This window comes from Otolemur garnettii, unplaced genomic scaffold (genome assembly GCF_000181295.1).
Source record: "Otolemur garnettii isolate 467f Iridium unplaced genomic scaffold, OtoGar3 scaffold00181, whole genome shotgun sequence".
Lineage (NCBI taxonomy): Eukaryota > Metazoa > Chordata > Mammalia > Primates > Galagidae > Otolemur > Otolemur garnettii.
Genome location: NW_003852576.1, coordinates 432,578 through 450,521, shown reverse-complemented (window position 1 = coordinate 450,521; position 17,944 = coordinate 432,578). Strand labels below are relative to the sequence as shown.

Here is a 17,944-nt window from a genome sequence, read left to right as displayed (position 1 = left end):
TTATCTGAAGACAGGAGCAGGACCCATAGGTAATTGGTAAAGAATCATTTCTTTTCTGATTCTGATGTGGGTTCTGATGACAATAGCTTTTGAGATTTCTTGTTTAAAATATGTGTATGTAGATATAATTGTTTGGTTTGAAGGGAGGGAGGAATCACCTGGCTTGGAAAGGTTTAGGATGGTGTGGCATTTGAAATAATATTTTGTTCAGTTATTTTCTGTCTATAAGAAATGACAACATTTATAAGAGAGAAAGAGAGTAACATTCTTATTCTTAGCAGATCAGAGACTGTTTCCCTAGTCTATTCCCCTGGTCAGTATGGATCACTTTTTGATTGTGCAGGAACATTCTCTGCCATTTTCCTAGATTAGGAGAAAACCTTGCCCCGGAAACGGAAGATTTCAGAGTAACACTATTAGGACCTGTGAGGGAAACATTCCTATGTGATACTGTTAGTCGGAGGGTAACAGGTGTTCAACAAATGGAAGTAGTGGCTGCATCACATGAGGCTGGAAACTTCCTTGTCTTTTACTGATGCTTTTAACATTTTGCAACTTAAAGTAATCTCTATGGCTGTAACACATGCGAACATGAGAGACACACTGCTGTTGCCTGGGCCTTAAGAGTAGGATGGAAGCAGAACTCACATTTATTTTTTCAGTCACTAATCAGGCAAGTAGAAAATTCCCTTTGAGCACATTGATATGTCTCTGTTACCTGGGTGGTGCAGTGCTGGACTTTCCCCATACCAGCTGGCTGTTAAAAGTAGGCAGCCCACTGAAGATGAGACCCCAGGGCAGCAACTGTGGCTCAGTGAGTAGGGTGCTGGCCCCATATACCGAGGGTGGTGGGTTCAAACCCGGCCCCCGCCAAACTGCAACAAAAGAATAGCCGGGTGTTGGGGCGGGTGCCCGTAGTCCCAGCTACTCTGGAGGCTGAGGCAAGGAGTTCACCTGATCCCAAGAGTTTGAGGTTGGTTTGAGCTGTGATGACACCATGGCATACTATCCAGGGAGACAGAGTGAGACTCTGTCTCAAAAGAGAAAAGAAAAGAAATTGAGCGCTACCTGATTAACTCTGTGTTGGCTTGGTGATAGTCTGCCTTTGATGACAGGTGTGTCTCTTTTGTTTTGGTTTCAGAACTTACTCCAGCAAAAGGACTGTAAACTTGGATTATCTATCACACCTGAGGGATGCACTTGTGCAGCCCTTGACCTCACAAGGGGTAGAAGGAGTCCAGGATGTTGTTGCACTTATGGACACGTATTATTTGATGAAAGAAGACTTTGAGAATATCATGGAAATTAGCAGCTGGGCTGGCACACCTAGTCCCTTTTCCAAGCTGGATCCCAAGGTAAACTGTGTAACCCACTAGCACTTGTCCTCTGTCACCTGGTAATCACCAGGTTTGTACTTGGAGAGTTCAGAGATATTATAGATGCTTTAAAAAAGTTTCTTTTTTTCCTCCGTTAAATGGTCTGGCTTCCTATGGCCTATGCTTTCTAAAGGTACCATTTGTGTAATAAGAGTAGATGTCTGGATTTGACTTTACAATGTGTATTTTTACCTTTGCTGCCTGCTCAGTGGAAAAATCAAAAAGTGAAATCTGAAGAGCAAATATAAAAGTATTCCTTACAGGGTGGGGGAGGAACCTGTGCGGTTCAAAGTGAGGTGTGCTGGTATGGATTAAGAAAATCAAGATGTGTCTACCGGCTGAGGATTTTTGGTCATTTTTTTCTTTTTATTAGTCTATTTAGTCTATAGATTCAGTATCCATTCCAATTGGACAATCCATGCGATACTGTATCCCCTGTACTGATTTTGTAACGAGCATGAAGATGCTACAGTGCTGTGGTCTGAACACGCAGTACCGAGGGCCTGGCTCTGTGCCTGCCTGTTGGAGGCTGTTTTAGAAGATGTGTTCTCTGTAGTTTGCCCAATTCGAGCTCACTTAATGGTGATCAGTAAGTTCTCACAGCAACTTACTGATTTGTAAGGTCTCTCACAGCAGACATCTGTCGTTAGAATTCATGGACTGACTTTGGAATTATGTGTATAAGTTTGAAGTTAAGACTTTTCAAGTTAGTATTTTGAAATAACTACTGTTATTAAAGGTAACTTATGTGTTTTGTGGCTTTAAAAGCCAAGTTCTACCTAATTATGAGCCCTTTTTTATTGAAGTTACTTGTTTGTAGAAATGTGGGAATGCTGAATAGGTCAAAATTATTTTTATTTATTTTTATTTTTTTGAGATGGAGCCTCAAGCTATCCCCCTGGGTAGAGTGCCGTGGCATCATGCTCACAGCAACCTCCAACTCCTGGGCTCAAGCGAGTCTCCTGCCTCAGCCTCCCAAGTAGCTGGGACTACAGGCGCCCGCCACAACGCCTGGCCATTTTTTGGTTGCAGCCGTCATTGTTGTTTGGCGGGCCCGGGCTGGGGATTCAAACCCGCCACCTTGGGTGTATGTGGCTGGCGCCTTAGCCGCTTGAGCCACAGGCGCCGAGCCCTGAATAGGTCAAAATTATTTGAAGTGATTTTGTTTGTTTGTTTGCCTAAAGTTCCCAAATACTGATTCCTAATCTTTTTTGAATTATGGGCTCTATTAAGAATGTCATGAATATGGAACTTCTCCCTAGAAAAATGCATACACTGGCTGGGCGCAGTGGCTCACAGCTGCAGTCTTCGCACTCTGGGAGGCTGAGGTGGACAGATTGCTTGAGCTTTGGGGTTTGAGACCAACCTGATGAAGAGTGAGACCCCATCTCTACGAAAAATAGAAAAACTAGCCAGGTGTTTAGGCAGGAGTCTATAGTCTCAGCTACTTAGGAGGCTGAGGCAGGAGGACTGCTGAAACTCAGGAGTCTGAAGTTACTGGGAGCTATGATGACGCCATGGCACTCTAGCGTGGGCAGTAGAGTCAGTCTCTGTCTCAAAAAAAAGTGCATATACTTATGTTTGCATAAATATTTTATGAATAGTTTTAAGGGGCTTGCAGAACCTCCTTTTAGGTTTGTAGAATTGAAAATAATAATTTGGTGCTTAGACTTTTTTTTGGAGACAGTCTTAAGCCATTGCCCTGGGTAGAGTGCCGTGGCATCATAGCTCACAGCAACCTCAAACTCAGGTTTGTGATCACTCAGGCAAGTGATCTCTTGCCTCAGTTTTTCTATTTTTAGTAGAGATGGGGTCTCACTTTTGCTCAGGCTGGTCTTGAACTCGTAAGCTCAAACAGTCCACCTGCCTCGGCCTCCCAGAGTGTTAGGATTATAGGTGTGAGCCACTGCATGTGACCCTTAGATTTAAAAAAAAAACGTTCTCCATTCCTTTCTTATAGGTGAAAGCAGCCTTTACGAGAGCTTACAATAAGGAAGCCCACCTTACTCCATATTCACTTCAGGCAGTAAAGACATTGAGACACAGCACAGGCTCATCCCTGGATTCTGAATATAATGAAGAGTTACATGAGGATGACTCTCAAGCTGATGAGAAAGACCAGGATGCTATAGAAACTGATGCTATGATCAAGGTAGTGTCTTAAGCTGCAGATAGGAGACCCCAAGAGTAGATGATCTTTTCTTATTCATAACGTGCCTTGTGAACAATGGGGCCTGTTTAGCAAGTAGCAGCGTAAGTTGAAAATACTTGGTTTTTGTCACAGTTGAAGGTGGAGCAGGAATAGATTTCATTTTTATAAACAGCTTCTTATAGTGATGGAAGAGCCAAATACCAAGAACACAGACCATTGTATTTGTGACCATATGTTATGTTAGAAAAAGTTCCATTTTTATTTATTTAGCCCTTGGTATATGCTTTCTTATCTATGGACACACATTTCCATGGCATAATTAAGGATAATATTTTTAACAAAACCGTTTCTCCCTTCTATTGTCCATACTTTGCTCCAACCGTCAAACTGCTTGTAGAAGTTTCTGAGTGTCAGGTGTCCTTGTTTTTTGCTAGGAGAGATTAAAATTAGTTGTGGGATTGGTCCACAAATGGCTGAGGTAATTAATGGTCTGTCTCCTCTCTCCCTGCTCTGTCTGCTGCTTGCCCTTCATTTCTCTGTGTGTGCAGGGTCAGGAACAGTGGCCTTCTCCATTGTCGCTCTCATGGAGACCTGAGAGGTTGTCTCCCTCTCTTTCTCTTCCCCAAAATGGCCATGTTTAGGCCTCTAACCTGGAACTGAAAGGAAATTCTTCATGTAAACATCGTATTTGTAAATTACGTCTTGCTTATTTTGTCTTTCCTAAATATACCTATGTTTTACCTCCAAGAAAACTGCCTTATATGGGAACATACTTTATTTCTAGATAGTTTTTCAGTTTTTTTTTTTTTTTTTTTTGAGACAGAGCCTCAAGCTGTCCCCCTGGGTAGAGTGCCGTGGCATTACAGCTCACAGCAACCTCCAACTCCTGGGCTCAAGCGAGTCTCCTGCCTCCGCCTCCCAAGTAGCTGGGACCACAGGCGCCCGCCACAAGGCCCGGCTATTTTTTTTTTTTGGTTGCAGCCGTCATTGTTGTTTGGCGGGTCCGGGTTGGGGATTCGAACCCGCCACCTTAGGTGTACATGGCTGGCGCCTTAGCTGGTTGAGCCACAGGCGCTGAGCCAGTTTTTCGGTTTTTACTGCTAGCATTTAAAGCAGTGACCAGCCCAGTTGTTGCTGGAAAGTAAGCTGCTCGGGGCAAGCAATAGCCTGAGATACAGATGTTGGCGACCTCTCTTCTTTTTAAATTAACTTGCAGGTAAAGATTAGATTTATTGCAGTGATGAACTTACTTCATTTACTCATAAATATTAACTATTTTGTACATCTTTTATCCCATCAACAGAGAAAGACAAAATCTTCAAAGCCTTCAAAACCAGACAAAGATGAGTCCAGAAAAGGAAAAGGGAAACGTTTGAAGAAATGAAACTATTTTTCCCTACCTTCCAGTAGCCACTTTTTACTCACCTTTCAGATCAATCAAGCTGGTGTAGAGAAAACCTCACTTTTCCCAGAGCAACCATGTTTTAGCTTAATGGTAAGACCTGGTGGTCCCCATTATAAATAAAGGGCAATGCAACTAGAAGGATGCAACTGATTGGCTCACGTACACCTCTTATAGAGGTCGACAGGACTGCTTGCGTCCTCTGCTGTCCCATCAATCCAGTTGCAGTGTGTATAATTGGAACTAGAAACTATATGCAGGTTTTGGAGTCAGTGGCATGAAGGTGTCTTTTGTAGACATAAGAATTTATCCTAATGGCCTTTATGGGACCAATTCTGATACATTTTTTAGAGGGAGTTCCTATTATGTGGTGAAATTTTGTAAATAAATCGTATTACAAAACACCACCTAAAACCGGGTATTCTTTATATGCTGCCAAATATCTTGCAAAGTATGCATTAGGAATGAAAATGTTCCATGTAACACATGTACAAATTCTTAATATTGCGTTGGTATATTACTTTCCTTACTCTCATTTGCACACGATGGGATAAAAAAGCTTATCCCTTACTAACCAGTTGCGTGAAACAGAACATTGGCGGTTGAAGAGTCAGAACTCTATTCCGTGAGCACTGACCACATCTCTGCTGCGAACAGGATTTCATGGAGAGGCCTCTGTTGTTGTTACTAGAGGGGGCAGGGGACTGTGGAACATGACATTCTTATCCTGGAGTCTCAACCTATCAGGTTCAAGCAAGTAGGGCCCAGACTGGGTCAGAGTCTTAGGGCTCACTCTGTCATGTGACAACATTGGCTTTTGTTCACTTGGTCCCTGGGAGATCTGGCCCTGTCCTATGGTTGATTCCACAGACCCCAATGGAACTTTAGATTGTTCCTGTACTTGTTGTGTGGCCCTGAGGCTGTGCATCTAGCCAGCTGTTTTTTAATCTTGGCGGTAAATGCTCAGAGGTACGTGCCGTGCTGCCTCTGTGAGGTATGTGCTAAAGGGAATGTAAATAAGGATGGTATTCCCTGCCTGCCTTTAGGAGAGGAGGGATAAAGTGCCTGAGACATTTAAAGTCTATTTACCAGTGTGGAAAACGCCCTTTGTGGAGGTTAATTCATTATGAAAATAAAATGTTTCCTTAAAGCCTTTGCCTACTGAGTCATGCCCTTCTCTTTGTTAAAGCCAGACTTGAAACTTTTCTGCTTTAGTAACAGTTTCTTCCCCAGTGGGGTGAGGGTGGTTTTCTTATGCATAGTCTTCCATCTGTTACTCCTGGATATGCAAGGCTGGTTTGCCCCATCCCTGGACACACCAGGACAGGGACTGTAATTTACTCATTGCCCTCGTTCATTATGATTCTTTTAATTTTAAAAGCTCAGAACACAAGACTGGCACAATGTGTATAAAACAGCATTCCTTTTACAATCAGAAATTATAAATATGCCCTTTGATACCTGTGGGTCTGTTTGATTCCTCTTTGAAGTGCCTGTGACCAGGAGGTTAAGTGGCAGGTGGCAGTTGGTGGTTCCACAGCAGTTTGGGTATGAATCTGAATGTTCTGTATTGGGATTGAATTGTCATTGGAGCCCCTTGGTGTCGCGCATCTCTGTAGCATAAAACTACACATGTGTTGTTTTCAAGATGGAGTCTTGGGCTGTTTTGTTGTCCGTAACAAATTATTCAACTTTATCTTTCATCGTGTTGCTGGGGCCAGCCCCTTGAAATTGTATCATCTGATTTCACTCAGAGTTGACTCCGTGACTCATTTCTGTCAGCTGTACAGACATGGTGGTGACATTTTCATTTTTTTTAACCGCTTGAATTCCTTTTTACCTGGTGATTTTCAGACATCTGGTGAGGTTGGCCTTGGATCGCAAGGAAGCTTGTACTATCAATGTTGGAATGTGTGTGAGCTATGGAGGAAGTAACCTTCATACAGCCTTGGATAAGATTTCAAATGATGTATTATGTTTTCAGGGGAAGTCAGGAGTTTAATTTTGTGACAGGAATTCCATAGTGTGCAGTAGAATGACTCAACAGATACAAGCTTTTACTTTCACTCATTCCTTCAAAAATTGATTTTTGGTTCTGGGACTGATTCTGCTATTTAGCCTTAATGTATATAAATGTCTAATTTCAGGCTTTTAAAACTATTAACCCTGTTCAAACTTGATAGTGCTTCAAAGCTACCATCTTTTATCTCTCAAGACAGGGCTTTACCCCAGTGCCCAGGCTAGAGTGCCATGGTGTTAGCCTAGCTCACTGCAACCTCAACTCCTGGGCTCACGCCTCCTGAGAAGCATGGACTCCAGGTCCTTGACATCGTGCTGGGCTAAATTTTTCGTAGTCACGGGGGTCTTGCCAAGTTGCTCCAGGTTGCTGTAGAACTGGCCTCCCGCAGTGCTAGGATTAGAGACGAAAGTCTCTGTGCCCCTCCTTTTTTGTCTCTAGATCCAGGAAGACGCCACACCTATCTAGTCAACAACTTTATTTTAAAGGCACTACTTCAAAATATAAAAGTTATCAAAACCGAATATTTACAAGTATGTCGTAAGATTATTAACATTGCAGAACAAAGTCTCTGAGACTTTGAAGAGGAAATATACAAAATACAATGAACAGCAAGTTTGGGAGGTGCTCTTGGCCCTCCGCAGAGCTGAAAGTGCTGCCCTGGAGGGGGCACCTTTGTTTTCGTTTTTCTGTATCCAGGAAGGACCATCTCTTAAATCCACCAGCTGGAAACACGGCCTCCTGTGAAAAATGCCTTCTGAGGAGCACTATATCTAGAAAGGACAAACAAAACACTTTGAAGGCTTTTAAAAGGGTTTCAAGTAATGACTGGCATTTGATGATAAAGCCAAGTACTAAGAAGGAATTTTGCTCATCTCAGGAAACGTGGAGCAGGAATGCTGCATAGAAGCTATAAATCTTCAGTTTGTAATTGATACTGCATGTGATAACTGCCAAAAGTTGTGTGGGCATGCGGAGCCTTCACTGTACAGTGAGGGTGCTGTTCACCACCTCAGAGTGCTCAGCAAACTAGAGAAAAAGGTCCCTGAAATTAAACAGTTACTGGCTCTTTAAAAGGAGGCAGTGAACGATAGCTTCAACCAACAGTCACTGTATGACAGATTTTTTGTTTTAAAGAGGCATTCTCACTGTACGGCTCACACTGGCGTGTGATCATGGCAGCCCCAAACTAGGGCTCAGTGATCCTCCTACTTCAGCTTCCTGAGTGGCTGGAACTACAAGTTATATGCCACTGCACCCAGCTATATCAGAAGACAGTACATAATCATAACTCACTGAAGACAAACCTCCCACCACGTTATGACATACCAGAATCTAGGGCAGTGATTTTTCAACTGCTATGCTGTGAAAATTTTTAATACATTATTATACATTATAATAATACATTATTTACTTTTTTTTTTTTTTGGTCAACATTAAGTGTGCTGTAGAAGTTTATAGGCTTAAAGGTTGAAAAACACTAGTTTAGGAACTTGAGATTTTCTATAAATTGTCTTAACAAAATAGGATTCTACTTTCAGAAGTGGTAGAGAGATTCATTATTAGATATACTAATAGATAATACTATTAGTAATATTTTAATACTACTATTATAGATAAATTATTATCAGATAATAGTTATAAACTTTAGACAAAATCTGAAATAATTGTACTTAGAAGAAGGGTCAGTTAACTTTAGAATAGAGATGAAAGAACTTAAGTGACCTCTGGATTTCAAGTGGTCAGGCACAAGAGTTTAGGAAAGAGAAGTTAGAAAGGGACAGAAAGAGGACTTGAAGAATAAATGACTCAGTGTCCAAATTGAGGGGGAAAGAGAGGAGGTGGGGTGGCGACTCACGCCTGTAAGCCCAGTGCTTTGAGAAGCTTACTCGAGACCAGGAGTTCCAGATCTGCCTGTGGTAAAGATTAGCCAGGTGTGGTTACATGCCTCGAGTCCTGGTTACTTGATAGGCTGAGGTGGAGGATACAGTGAACTATGATTGTGCCACTGTACTTCAGCCTGGGCAAGAGAGCAAGATCTGTCTCTAAAAAAAAGTAGAATGCAGTGGCATCATCATAGCTCACAGCAGCCTCAAACTCCTGGGCTCAAGGGATGCTGAGACTAGCAGTGTGTGCCCAGCTATTTAACTCCCTCTAAAATCCCTTTGTCATTCAATGAAACCTCTTATTCACAATCCCTGCCCAACTCAAGGAAGTTGGGTGCCCAGCTATTTTTTTTTGTTATAGAAATGGGGGTCTCACTTTTGCTCAAGGTGGTAGACCTGTCTCTAAATAAGCCTTGAAAAAAATTCGAAAACCACATTTTGGCAAGTATTACAGTAAAAAAAAAATTGTTTTGGGGACAGTCTTATTCTTCCAGGGTGGAGATAGAGCTCACTGCAAACTTCTGGGCTCAAGCAGAAGCCTCCCAAGTAGCTGGGATTACAGGCATGCACCATCACATTCAGCTCTTCGTTTTCTATTTTTAGTAGAGAAAGGTTCTCACTTTTCCTCAGGCTGGTCCTTCAACTCCTGACCTCAAAGCAGTCCTCCCACCTCACTCTCCCCAAATGCTAGGATTACAGCATGAGCCATTGGACCTGACCTAGTACAAATTCTGAAAACTAGGAACAAAGAGAATGCCTTCAGTGTAGCCAGAGAGAAAATAATATATACATGGAAACTGACAAACTTTATAACAGTGGAGACAAATATATTTAGAAAATCAACTCAGAATTCCATATGAAATAAAAACACTCTTCAAAATTAACAGTCACCAGCAAACCTGCACTTGCAAGACATTAAAGGAAGTAACACTGAGTGGAAACTTGGATTCAGAAAAGCAAGAATAACATGGAAATTGTAAGTATGTGGGTGAATAGAAAGCTATTTTTTTGTTGTTGCTTTTAAAAATGTGACTGAAGAAAGATGACCCATTGAATTATAGTGTTTATATGGATGTGGATGTATACAACATGAGCCACATTAAAAAAGGGAGGAAAAGTCAGTAGAATCAAATGAAATACTAATAGCCAAATAGCAGGAAAACAAGTAACAAAATGACATGAAATTATAGATTACAGCCCAAGATCCCTCAGAAACAGACATATCTTATGTGCTACTTTTCCTTGAGTTGGTGAGGTTTCATTGAATGACAAAGGGATTTTAGAGGGAGTTAAGGCCCCCACTGAGATGACTGATTTAATCCAGAGAGTCAGGTGAGCCCTTTTTGAGAAGTCCCAACTTTCCCTGAAGGAGAAATGCTCTCATGCAGGACTTAAGGCACAGTTTTGTGGGGTGGGAGGCCATGCATCAAAAAATGGGTCTAGGAGCTGAAGGCTTCAGTCTGCTGGCCATAAAGGACAAATAGCCTGGAAGATGACTTCAGTCCCCAGATGATAATGCAGCTCCACCCACCATGACTCGAGCCCTGTGAGACCCTGAGAGGACCCAGCGTCTAGACTACTGACCAGTAGAAACTGTGAGATAAATGTGTGGTGTTTAAAGTTGCGATCACTTGTTAGCAACTAATGAGTCCCAATCATAATTAAATAGAATTTGAGAAGCCGATTCTAAAATTGTGTACAGAGAAGCAAAGTATCCCCCCATAATCTTGGACAGTGTGGCAGGAGAGCCACGATACTTTAAGACTTGAAAGAAGCCACACAGTAAAATGGTAAAATGAGGGAAAGACAACTTTGGCAAAGGGGAGGGCCCAGAAATAGACCCACACTTAAAATGCGATTGATAAGGGCTCTCAGTTCAGTGCAAGAACTGAACTAGAAGACTAGATGGCTATTTGAGAGGGAGAAGCAAAAAGTATTTTAAGATGGATTATAGACCCAGAGCTTCTAAAAAAAAGTACCTGACTTTTGAGTAGGTAAAAACCAAAATAATTTTAAACTTAGGATGCAGAAACCAATAACTATAAAATTTAAAAATTATACTTCATCAAAATAAAAATTTCTTCAAGACACCATTCAGAACAAGGGAAGCCATGGAGAGGGAGAAAATATTTTCAAAACATTTGAGCTGTAGAAGTTATTCCTGCTACATGTTCTTTGTCAAACAGAAAAACAAGGCCAATGGGGAAAGAGTCTTTCCAACAAATGGTGCATATCCAAAAATTTAACAGATCAGGCACCTAAATGTAACAGTGATAATTATAAAACTCCTAGAAGGAAGCATAGGTCTCAATCTCCAGCTCAGGTTAGGCACTGGGTTTTTTTAGTATAAGAAACCAAAACCATAAGCAACCAAAGCAAAAAGTAGATAAACTCCATCAAAATAAGATACTTGTGTGTGTCAAAAGATACTATTGTCAAGAAAGTGAAAACCCACAAAATATTTCCAGATCATGTACTAGTTATATTCTAGTATAACTCTAGTATATAGTTATATAATAGAATATAACATATGCCACAACCCAATTAAAGAAATGGGCACAGGACTTGTGTATCTTCAAAGATACATAATGGCCAAGCAGCACATGAAGTTGAGCATCTTTTCATCAGTTATTAAGGAGATGCAAGTCAAAACCAAAATAACCACGGGAGGGTGACTATACTGAAACAGGCAGACAGTAACAGGTGTTGGAGAGGAGATGGAGAAACTGGAACCTTCTGTAATGCTGGCAGTGAAGTAAAATGGTACAGCCCTTGCAGAAAACAGTTTGCAGTAAGTGGTTCAAAAACAGCAAAAAGGCCCAATGAGGCTGCACCACGGTGAAGTAATCGCAGAGATGATGGCTGGTGCCACTCTTTGCTTTTTTGCAGCTGCAACAAAAAGTCACAAAGAGAACCAGAGGACTTGCTGATATGAGGTGGTGGAGTCTGGATATTCGGCTCCAAATCTCACATTGAAATTTGATCCCCAAGTTGGAGGTGGGGCTTAGTGGGAGGTGTCTGGGTCATCTGGCTGTTTAACACTCCCTCTCACAATATAATAATGCCTGCTCCTTTTTGCCTTCTACTATGAATGGAAGTTTCCTAAAGTCCTTACTGGAGCCATGCTTATAGAACAGGAGATAAAGAAATAAACCTCTTTTCTTCATAAATTACGCAGCCTCAGGTTTTCCTTTACAGCAGTGCAACGGTGTCAAGATAACATCTGCTTTTGTTTCTGTCTCGTCCAGCTGCTCAGATGCTACTGCAAGCTGGAAGACTGCAAAGCTGGGTGGGGGCGAGACCCAGAACACATTGAGATGCAGTGTCAGGGCCTAAAAGAATCTCCTCAGTTTTGGCAGGCCTTTTTTGGCTTCCCAACAACAAAAATGAGACTTGGAAAAGAAATGAAGAATTTTTTGCAAATCTCTGGAAACCAACATTTTTATAACACATTTTCTGAATTATCATAGAACTTAAAAACTCACTCCCACTTTATTAGCTGGCTTTAATTTTAATGGCCTGATTAAAAATAACTCATGTGATTTGATAAAATGTTATTGTTGGAATCTGTGATGCTGCTTGGCCAGACAACCTTTGTCACTATGGCAACTGTAATACCTGCAATTTAACATTTAAAAAAATACCTCAACCGTTTGTTGTCAGACTGTTGAAGTCTGACAAGTTACAGGATGCACAAAAAGGAGTCAGTGCCAATACAGGTAAAGGCTACGTGGCCCCCTCGCCCTGGCACTTACCCGAAGGCGCTGCTCACGATTCCACCTCTGTGCGCAGGTACTGGGTACAGTCGGACAGTTTTTTCAGCTGAGTGAAGTTTAATCTTTCTGAACACATAGGACATGTGCTTTCAGTGTTTAACATGCTGTTGGGACAAAGAATGTGGAGTAATGAAATCTATTCCTTTAGCTCTGGATTACTCTAATGTGAAAAACAAGTTTTTAAATACGTGCTCATTATGTGATTTAAGAATTAGATACATTCAGTCTCATGCAAGATCTTTAAGGGTGATGCTCAAACGTGGAAGATTCTTCCACAAAGATGATTTAGGTCTTAAGAGATGTTCAGCTTTGGGAACATGAACAAATATAAGGATACTTCAGAATAAAAGTGATAAAATGAAAGGCCTATTTTAGATAAATCTGTGTGACCAAGGGAGATGACACACACTTACATCTTAAATTCTGAGTAGAGAGCAGGGAAGTCACAATGGGGACACACTGTCCAATCATCTTTCAACATATGTCGACCCTAGAAACAGTACATTTAAGAGTGAAATTCATCTTTATTTTGAAAACTCCATTATTCAATTATTACAATTGAATTACAGTGAAAAGTCAGACCTCTAAGTTATAAAATTAATGACATTTTACATGGGTAATTGACTAGAAAGATGGCATTAAAAAGATGTTAGATTTTACTTATCAAATATTATTTAAAGGACCAATAGCCTTCAATTTTGTAACATCATTACTTGAATTTATTTTCCTTTAAAATAAAGCTTATATTAGCCCAGTAACAATCTGACATTGATATTTAAAGTTTTCTGATAATTGGTCTTTAATGGCAGTTTTTTAAAATTAAATCATAAACACATAGATCATGTATACTTTGTAGTTTTTATTCTACATAACATCAGGTGCTCCAGCATGTCAGGTATTGCACTAAGGCTCCATACATGTTATCTGCTATCTAACTGCTCTGTAGCAACACCTGCCTACTGAGGCCAACTCCTGAGGAACCCAGCAGGGTAAAGCAAACGGCATCAAGTCATGCAGCCGATAAATGGCAGCAAATGTGAGCCCAGGACCAGCAGCGCCAAACTGCCCCGCGGGGTCTTCACTGAGCTTATTATGTGCTGTGAATATAACTTTCAACTTTGTCTACCATGAAATCTGCTAAATGTTGCAGGAAATTTGAAGATTAAAAAAATACTAAGTATTAAAATGGGTTACAGGTATATGTGCAAAGAAGAAAATTGTTATAAAGAAACTTACTGTTACAATGCAGTATGGGATGTTGTTTTTACATCCAGGACAGAGGAGTTCACACTCTGGGAGAAGAAATTTGCAGAATGGACATGGAGTCGTGGCCTCTTCTGTCTCGGACGTATCAGGTCTCCTATGAGGAAGAATTACATGTCATTTAAAAAATACTTTATTTCATGTTATGTGGGTGGCAAGGAGAAAGCAAATTTGGGAAACTAGGAACATGGGACACGTGTACTTCTTCATGCTCAGACCCTGGGGATTGGAGAGACTTACAACCTCCCTGTCAGCCTTGATCCAGCTCCAGGGAGGAAGACCAAGGACTGGTCAGTGTGTGGGGCCTTAGTAAACGTTCGGGAGTCGGAGTTCTTAGCATAGTAAATGGCAGAAGACACAGGAGGGCTGTCTCCTCTTCAGGGGCTACTGGAGTGCTGTGCTTGCGTTTTTCCTCAGTCCCCATCTTTTGTGTAGCTGAGCCGGAAAAGGCGAATCACAGTAAAGTGCTGTCCAGGAGAACTTTTTGTGGCAGTAGAAATGTTCAGTGTCATCCAATACAGTAACCATGAGCCATATTTGAGCATTTGAAATACAGTTAGTGTGAGAGACTAAAGTTTTGCATTTGATTCTATTTTAATTAAATAGCCAATGTTGCCAGCAGGTACCACATTGCTACAAATTACTCATATGCCGGGAGAGAAGGACTAGCAGCTCTTCCAAGCCACAGCCCAGGACAGCAATGGTACTGAGCTGTAAATATGATCTTGCATTTTCTAATGAGTTTGTCCCCACCATGCTAGCAGGTATGTTAGGCCAGACTTATTTTCCATGCTAGCAGGTATGTTAGGCCAGACTAATTGAACCTACTTAGGCTTAAAAAATGGAGTGTTTTGGCTGTGTGCAATGGCTCATGCCTGCAATCCAGCACTTTGGAAGGCTGAAGCAGGAGGATTTCTTGAGGTCAGGAGTTCGACACCAGCCCCATGTCACAGTGAGACCATATCTCTACAAAATAAAAAAAGAGCTGGGAATGAAGCATGTGCCTGTAGTTCGGCCGAGCTGTGCAGGAGGCTGAACCAGGAGGATTGCTTGAGTCCAGAAGTTTAGGTTGCAGTGACTTGTAATTGTGTCACTGCACTTTAGCCTGGGCAACAGAGTGAGCACTATCTCTTAAAAAGTTTAAATAAATATATACATACATACATGGAAAGGAATGGTCATGTAGCCCCATCTGCTGCCAATTCAGTCTAGGTCTCAGTCAAGATTCAGATACTTGGGTCTCCTGGTTATAATGTGACTAATAGGAGACCCAAATGTAATCACTATTATGAATGAATGATAGTTTAAAATTACTGCGATTGCAATTTTTGTAAATGCTAGTTCTAATTTTTCCTAGTTTTCCTTTAGAAAACCAGGCCACTTACTGCTTTCTGAAGGGAGGACAAGCCTGTGTTCCTTTGGGGCTGCACAGCCTGTGGACAGGAACCCTCTGCTGGCAGGCAGCTGTGCTAATCTGAAGGCTCTTCTGCTGAGATGTTCACTGTTCATCCCTTGGTGGCAGACAGTGTTTGCTGCCTACCTAACAGCCATTCTCTCCTCCTTCCTTGCCAACAGAACTTGTTTCCACTAGCTAGAAATTCTGTGTGGCAAAGTACTGGCCACAGAGGTGAAAATGGAAGTCCTGTGGAGGGTGCCTTCCTGAATAAAAAGATAGGCTCTTTTCATCTTTAATTTTCCTCCTTCCTGCCTTGAATGGTGGTGTAGTGTCCAGAGATGGAACAGATGTCTTGTGATTGAGGAGGAACCGTCTATGTTATGACGGCAAAGGTGGAAGACGGAAGGATCTGTGCTTGGTGGCATGAGCCCTGGATGTTGACACCTTATGCCTGAATTAAATACTGGTGTGGTCAAGCCACTGTCCTGTTTTCTGCTGCTTGTGCCTGAATATGACCCCAACTGCTACCCCACCCATTTTCTTACTGCACATTAGCGCTCTGAAAGCCTCCTTGGAGAAATGTGCTGAGCCAGCAGAAAGGGCTGTCTCTGCCTACCTGACCATGGCCTCAATCTTCTTTTTGTATTTGGCATCTATCTTGTTGCGGTATTCAGGCCTCATCAACATAGCTGCAAAGCTGAAAGCAGAGTTCTTCAGGCCTGCCCTGTGACACTCAATCACAGTGGATGTCAGGATGGGTACAATGTCTGCAAGGCAAATGTGAGAGCAGAAGGAGTCTCAGTGGGGGGCACAATGCCAGGCCTGGTTCTGGAGGAACACAGGGTCACATCTCTGAACTCTGCTTTCTCTGGAAAGAACCAGATGCAGTCTGTTCAATGAGGAAATGGCACAGCAGTGGAGTCCAATGTCTTTGCCTTGATTATTCCAATACTGCCTGTAACACTGGGGCCTGCACTGCCAGAGCAACGCTTCTGTATCTTTCTGCACCTTTGTGATGCATTTTGCATTTGACAGAAGTGCTGATAAATGGGGTAGGGAGATTAATTACCTTATTTATCAGCCTCTCTGCATGCATCTAATTCTTTAAAGACAGACAGAATTCCTGGCTCAAAGAACAGGACCTTCAAAAAAAATCACCAAAAAACCCCCTGCTTTCTGGAGAGGCCATGCTGATTTCCATTCCCGCAGCAATCATGAGACTGGAGAGTGCTTATTTTCTCCCACCCATTGCCCCAAATGGTATACAATTATTTGAAAATGTTTTTCATGTAACAAAAAAGAGTAAATTTAGAGACTAGGGATTGGCAAATTATAACCCATGGGCCAAATCTGGTCCTTTGACTATTCGTTAGGCCTGTAAGTGAAGAATGATTTTTACATGGTTGGGAAAAAAAAAAAAAACCAAAATAGTATTTTGTGACATGTTACATTTATATTAAGTTCAGATTTCTGTGCCCAAAAATAAAGTTGTATTGGAACACAGTTATGTTCATTCATTTATGCATTATTCATGACAAAGTGGCAGAGTTGAACAGTTGTGACAGAGACCATATGGCCCACAATGCCTAAAACCCTGACCCTTCACAGAAAAACTTTGCTGATCTATCATAATGTGACAAGATCTCATCATCTGAGAATGTTATAATTGTGTGTCGTTTAGAATAATGAAGCTCTTTTTTGAAGCATTACCCTACTGTCATTGAGAATATAAAGCCAGACTTTTTTTGGCTGACAGTGTGACTTGGGGCAAGGGTTACTTCATTTCTTTTGCCCCAGTTGGCTTATCTATAACAGGGAAAATAACGACAGTACTCATGTGTGCAGGCTTGAGACTTGTTACCGTTGGGAAGGCCTGCTCAACAGCTGCCCTTGGCTGGCATCTGGGAACTTCGATTTGGGGAGGGTTCCCACCATTTTCAGAATTGATCATTTGGTATTAGCACAGCATTTGAGACTAACTCCACAAGCCACTGTTCTAAGCTCTCTGCATATGTTAGCCCATTTAATCTGCTGAATACCTGCTCTCTGGGAAACTGGGTACATGCCAGGCAGAGGGTGCCAACACGACCACCCCCCACTAAAACCAAATCTCTAATGAGCCCTGTCCACCAGTTCAGCTATGTTGCCAAGTCCCTCCTGGAAGATTTGCTGAATGTGTATCCTGGGTGTCTCCACCAGGAAGGGACTCAGAAGCTTGTGTTGTGCCCTGGAGGGAGTGAGTCCGCCTAGTGAAGGACCACTGAACCTGGGAGTGTCTTGAGGCCCACCATGAGGTTGCTGTGAAGATTCAATCAGCTAACATATGCAGAGAGCTCAGAACAGTGGCTGTGGAGTTACTGAGTCTAGTAGTACGGTGCTGATGCCGAGTGTGGGTGGTGGGCTCTCTGCAGACGGTACTGACGTGATGGGATTGTGGGTGGTGAGCTCTCTGCAGACAGTACTCATGTGATGGGAGTGTGGGTGGTGGGCTCTCTGTAGATGGTACTCAGGTGATGGGAGTGTGGGTGGTGGGCTCTCTGCAGACAGTACTCATGTGATGGGAGTGTGGGTGGTGAGCTCTCTGCAGACAGTACTCAGGTGATGGGAATGTGGGTGGTGGGCTCTCTCTAGACGGTACTCAGGTGATGGGAGTGTGGGTGGTGGGCTCTCTCTAGA

General features: G+C 42.1%; 2 protein-coding genes across 3 annotated transcripts in view; one reads left to right on the top strand and one right to left on the bottom strand.

Moving 5' to 3' along the window:
• RFC1 (replication factor C subunit 1) overlaps positions 1–6,086 on the top strand; it is an 83,582-nt gene extending 77,496 nt beyond the window's left edge. Inside the window, exons 23-25 of one of the 2 annotated variants that reach the window (XM_003800682.3) lie at positions 1,142–1,355; positions 3,337–3,528; positions 4,832–6,086. In XM_003800682.3, the coding sequence (XP_003800730.1) occupies positions 1,142–1,355; positions 3,337–3,528; positions 4,832–4,912 (487 nt within the window). In that variant the 3' untranslated portion in view covers positions 4,913–6,086. The remainder of the gene's footprint in view (positions 1–1,141; positions 1,356–3,336; positions 3,529–4,831) is intronic. The other variant, XM_023507420.1, reaches the window with a different exon arrangement.
• Positions 6,087–7,205: 1,119 nt separating this feature from the next.
• WDR19 (WD repeat domain 19) overlaps positions 7,206–17,944 on the bottom strand; it is a 97,258-nt gene continuing 86,519 nt past the window's right edge. Inside the window, exons 33-37 of the mRNA XM_003800704.3 lie at positions 15,885–16,035; positions 13,846–13,969; positions 13,023–13,099; positions 12,589–12,713; positions 7,206–7,720 (exon numbers count right to left, since the gene is read on the bottom strand). Of these exons, the coding sequence (XP_003800752.1) occupies positions 12,602–12,713; positions 13,023–13,099; positions 13,846–13,969; positions 15,885–16,035 (464 nt within the window). The 3' untranslated portion in view covers positions 7,206–7,720; positions 12,589–12,601. The remainder of the gene's footprint in view (positions 7,721–12,588; positions 12,714–13,022; positions 13,100–13,845; positions 13,970–15,884; positions 16,036–17,944) is intronic.